This window comes from Lontra canadensis, unplaced genomic scaffold, assembly GCF_010015895.1.
Source record: "Lontra canadensis isolate GAN:19392208 unplaced genomic scaffold, GSC_riverotter_1.0 scaffold7, whole genome shotgun sequence".
NCBI classification, from domain to species: Eukaryota; Metazoa; Chordata; class Mammalia; order Carnivora; family Mustelidae; genus Lontra; species Lontra canadensis.
In genome coordinates, this window is record NW_022631001.1 from 30,670,203 (window position 1) to 30,675,691 (window position 5,489).

The 5,489-nt window shown below is 45.9% G+C and overlaps 1 protein-coding gene across 1 annotated transcript; it reads left to right on the forward strand.

The window, feature by feature from the left end:
- Window positions 1-2,994: 2,994 nt before the first annotated feature.
- RBMXL2 (RBMX like 2) lies at window positions 2,995-4,388 on the forward strand. Its single transcript, XM_032853369.1, has one exon. It carries the CDS (start codon window positions 3,190-3,192, stop codon window positions 4,357-4,359), a length of 1,170 nt encoding a protein of 389 aa, XP_032709260.1. The 5' UTR covers window positions 2,995-3,189; the 3' UTR covers window positions 4,360-4,388.
- The last annotated feature ends 1,101 nt before the right edge of the window (window positions 4,389-5,489 follow it).

Below are 5,489 nucleotides of genomic sequence, written 5' to 3' on the forward strand. Positions count from 1 at the left end.
GGGCAGTCTTATTTGTTGCCATTTAGCATGTCTAACTAATATGCTTGAAGGGTGGATTTATATGCCTGGAGTTTCACAAAACTAGGTAGGGGAAACTTTGCCAGATGCAATATCCACCCACCTAATACACTCAGGTAAAAGAGAAATAGAGACCCAGTCACTTCATGTAAACATTCTAGTTTTCACCCAAATCTCTACTTTAATCCTATCAACACTTAACATTTCTGTATTCTCTCGATCTGATTACAGCTCCTGTTAGGGATGCACCAGTGGGTTTTGATACCGCAGTGCACAAGGTTCCCTTGTCTAGGAGTCCCAGAAACTACTCTTCTCCACTCCTGCCCATATGTGAAATTTAATCAGGCACCAAATGTGTGATTATATAGATAAACTTATAAACTTAGCATTTATAGGTTAGCCTTAAATAAAAACATTCAAGGTAAGCATTCAAAGAATAGAAATTGAAGGCAAAACTTCCATGTTAGTAGAGAAAAAAGAAAGGAATAAAGACAAATCATTTGATACAAGAGAATGCAAAAAAATTGGGAAAAAAAGAGTCAAGAAAGGTGTGGTTAACAGCACACAATAAGCTGGCAGAAAGAAATCTGAAAAATATTGAGCTACATAAGTATTAGATAAAACAGAGTAAGATAAAAATGTTATAGATAAGGGGCACCTGGGTGGCTCAGTGGGTTAAGCCTCTGCCTTGGGCTCAGGTCATGATCCCAGGGTCCTGGGATCAAGCCCCACATCTGGCTCTCTGCTCAGCAGGGAGCCTGCTTCCCCCTCTCTCTCTACCTGCTGCTCTGCCTACTTGTGATCTCTGTCAAATAAATAAAATCTTTTAAAAAAATGTTATAGATAATGAGGATCATTACATAATAAACACGTTTATCAGAAATACATAGAAGTTCTCAATTTATATATCCAACAATGTAATCTTAAATTACATGAAGCTAAAGTGTGCATAAAGATAAAGGGAGATTGCCAAATCCACAATTATGGGAAATTTAAGAAACCATTCTCAGTGATTGATAATTCTATCAGATATAAATAGGATAAGCTAGATTTAAACTTCTAGGGAAAGAATTCTACCCCAGTATTTAGAGAATATATTTTCCTCTCAAGCATAAATGGAACATTACGTGCGCGCGCACACACATGCACACACACACAGATGCATAGCAGGTCACAAAGCAAATCTCAGTAAACCCAAAGAATGGAGATCATACAAAGCATTTTAAGAAATAACCTCCAAAATCTGTATGTTTGAAAATTTGAAAACATATTTCTTTATAATTTATGAGTCAAGAAAGGAAGAAATGAAAGTGAGACAATGTTAGGACCTAAACAACAGTGAAAACACACCATGTATCACAGCTCAGGACATGGTGTTAACTAGTACATAGAGAATAAGTTTTAAACTTAGATACAGTAATTAGAAGAAACATTTTTAAAAACTCTTAAAGCACTGTCTTACCTAAAAATTTAGAACAAAAAAATACAAACTGTAAATCCAAAGAATGTGGAAAGAAGAAAAGAAAGACAATAGTAGCAAATAAAATCAAGACAGAGTATCAATGAAGAAAAAAGGCTACTTCTTAGAAAAGATAAAAAACCTCTGGTGAGACTGGTTACAAAACAGAAAGCAAAACAGAACACAGCTATCCATAAAATAAAATTTCAAATTAAAGATAAATTAGTAACTTAGAAAAGTGTATCCTACAAAAACCAAGTCACGAACAAAACTTTAAAAATCTGAATAGATTCAAAACTAGAAGAAACTTAGGCAAAAATCTTCCCAGCTCAATAAGGGAATGAAGATTTTAGGCCAATGCCCTTTATGCTGAGAACTGTAAAATTTCTAAGTGTGAGCAAACAAAAATAAATTTATTTAAAAATAAATGCATTCTGGCCAGGTAGGCTTACCTTAGAAGTATAATGATAATAAAATCTGTTAGTGCAACTCATTTCATGAATTGATGTGATGCATTTAACTTACATTCATGCACATTAAAATAATCTTAAAACCTTCCAAATATATGCATTTAAAGTCAGAAATATAAAAATTCCTGCTTTCACCACCTCTTTCAACATTATGTAGCTGTTGCAGTAAAGCAATGGAACACATATACACATGTATATGTACACATATTACATATACGAATACTTCTCATGACTATTCAGTTAACTTTTCACATAGCAGCCTTTGAAAAGCTAATTTGTTATTTTAAAAAGCCCCCAATTACACTACAGGTTTTTTTAGAAAGTAGTTTTAGATGTCAGAATCTCAGGCAAAGCTATGTTCACCAAGTTACTCTTCACACTTAGTTCCATTCAGAGAATACTGTAAGGAGCAAATCTGAATTGTGTAATTTGTGTAAACCCAAAATGTTCTGTTTCCCTGAGATGTACCTCTCTTTGGAGAGGAAGAGGCAAGGGCTTTAGCTTGTTCTGCTTGCTCAGGGGTGAGGAATGTCCCGGAGCTCTGTCCCCTTATTTTCCCTAAAGGTGACTTTCCGTGCAGTATCTTTATATTAAAGGGCAGTACTACATAAAACTATGAGGCCTTTGAAGGCTGGCAAACTGAAGAATATGGCGCAGAACAGGAAAATGGTGCATCCAAAGAACGACTCCCTCTTTTTCCTAGTCCAGTAACCAACTCCCCCCACCCCCCGCCCCAACCAGGTCTTCTCTTCCCCACTGATAAGTACAAAATTCTGAATACATTTTACGTATAAACCGCGTTTTTAAACTTTTGAAAATTGTTTAGGTTACTTGAATCAGAATGCACTATAATTTTTCTCATTAAGACTAATGGAATTTTTTTTTTTAATTTTTTTTCATTTCGCAACTGACCTTTCAGGAGTGAATTAGAAGACAGCCAGGGACAGGTCAAGAAGCCCAAGTTGAAAGACTTTCCCCAAGGTGGCCCCCCCGCCCCCGGGACCACCAGCCAATCACGACTAGAAAGAGCCCCGCCAGGTTGCGCACCCAGACCCAAAGGCACACACCCCAGCGTTCCGATTGCGCAGCGGGGCCGCCAACCGCGGTTCTGGGGCTCTGCGACGACGCGCTGCCTGACCGGTAGGAGCCGCCGTCGACGAGCGACGGGTGCCGTCCAGGCCACGCCGGGTGCCGTCCCCTCGCCTCTCCCCACCCCCGCCACCGATCCCTCAACCGGCAGACATGGTTGAGGCAGATCGCCCCGGGAAGCTTTTCATTGGGGGACTCAACCCCGAAACCGATGAAAAAGGCCTAGAGGCCGCGTTTGGCAAGTATGGGCGCATCAGCGAGGTTCTCTTGATGAAAGATCGAGAAACCAGCAAGTCCAGGGGCTTCGCGTTCGTCACCTTCGAAAGCCCCGCGGACGCCAAGGCCGCCGCCAGAGACATGAACGGCAAGTCCCTGGATGGTAAGGCCATCAAGGTGGCCCAGGCCACCAAGCCGGCGTTTGAGAGCGGGCGACGGGGCGCGCCGCCGCCGTCCCGCAGCCGCGGTCGCCCGAGGGGCCTGCGCGGGACCCGCGGGGGCGGCGGAGGCCCGCGGCGACCCCCGTCCCGGGGCGGGCCGGCGGACGACGGCAGCTACGCGGGGGATTTCGATCCGCGGCCCTCCAGGGCCCCGCTGCCCATGAAGCGCGGGCCGCCACCGCGCAGGGCCGGGCCGCCCCCCAAGAGGGCCGCACCGTCGGGCCCGGCTCGCAGCGGTGGCGGCGGAATGCGCGGGCGGGCTACGGCCACGCGGGGGCGAGACGGCTATGCGGGCCCGCCGCGCCGGGAACCGCCGCCTCTGCGCCGCGACCCCTACCTAGGTCCCCGGGAGGAGGGCTACTCGCCCAGAGACGGCTACTCGAGCCGAGACTACCCCCGCGAGTTTGCTCCCTCGCCCCGAGAGTACACCTACCGCGATTACGGCCACGCCAGTGCCCGGGACGACTGCCCGTCGAGAGGCTACGGCGACCGAGACGGCTACGGGGGGCGCGACCGTGACTACGCGGACCACCCGAGTGGAGGCTCCTACCGAGACCCCTTCGAGAGCTACGGAGACCCGCGCGGTGCCGCCACAGCGCGGGGGCCCCCGCCTTCTTACGGCGGAGGAGGCCGCTACGACGAGTACCGCGGCTGCTCGCCTGACGTCTACGGCGGCGGCCGCGACGGTTACGGCGGCGGCCGCAGCGACCGCTACTCGAGGGGCCGCGACCGGGTAGGCAGAGCCGACCGCGGGCTCTCCCCGTCCTTGGAAAGGGGGTGCCCTCCCCCGCGCGATTCTTACAGCCGCTCTGGCCGCAGGATCCCCAGGGGCGGAGGCCGCCTGGGAAGCCGCTCGGAGAGAGGGGGAGGCCGCAGCAGATACTAAGTACCGACAGACTTGGGAGCAAAATGCCGTTTTCAACGAAAAGAAGAGTCTGTGCCCTGGTAAACTACCCAAGGACTAGTACAAGGAAGAGTTGTTTTTACCTTTTAAGAATTTTCTGTTAACCTCCTCTCCATGATTTTTGTGCTTTTGGGAGGAAAAAGTTAAAACTCGTTTAATTGCGTTTTGGAATTGTTAACGTTTCTTTCAACAAGCTCATGTTAAAAGTGTAAGACTTGAACCTGCGTACTAGTCTTCTTATATTTTCAAGTAAAAATTCTTCTAAAGGCTTCCTCCCTTCTAAATTTTCCTGAAAAATGAGACAAACGGTTCTAAGTCTTTTACAAACGTCTCAAAAAATGGAAAAACGGATCATTCTGTTAATTCAAACCAACTAGATTTTGGGGGGAAGAGTGGGAGGGAATTAGTGTATGCTACTCTTGAGATTTCAGGGTGCATCTTTCAAACCCAGGCTCAGTGTTCCCAATATTTTGAAAGAAAAATGACCAGCAGCAACAACAAAAATTACCTACATGCTTATTTAAAGGAAGTTCTATACACTCTGTAAGTCTAAAAAAAAAAAAAAAGCAAGTGGACAATACTGACCATATTTTGGGTTTTTTTGCCTTTACTTTGGGAATCTGTAGGAATTCCTGATCCCTTTGTCCCCAAAATACTGTTCATATGTGTTGAACAAGAATGGAATACCAAATTAAAGATTTGGCCAGCCAACCACAGAGCTGCAAAAATCCCAGAAAAACATCAATTAATAGCATTTATTTTCACCACCAACAAATTACTAAGAAATAAGTAGAAAATACACCAGTAGTGGATTTGGGGATCCTATGGCTTCCATTTCTAACTCCAAGCTACTTGCCCTTGGCTCTAGAGCCACCTGCTGGCTCCTGTGGAGAGAAATAGGATTCTGCCCCCAGGGGTGGAGGAATCAAATGTGAGCAACATCAGAGCTCAGAAGCTCAGAGAGTTCCTAAGAGAGCTTGGTATTTCAACATCTGAGGATTTCATCCTGGTATGAGGGACTTGGGTCTGCCTGTTCACAAAAGGCAAGGGGATGGGTTGAGTGTACTGTTAACGTGGGCAGAAGGGCTTTAGCAGTCAGAAATCAGAGAGAC

Excerpts from the sequence above, each read along its gene's own strand:
- RBMXL2 (XM_032853369.1), top strand. The coding sequence starts at position 3,190 with ATGGTTGAGGCAGATCGCCCCGGGAAGCTTTTCATTGGGGGACTCAAC.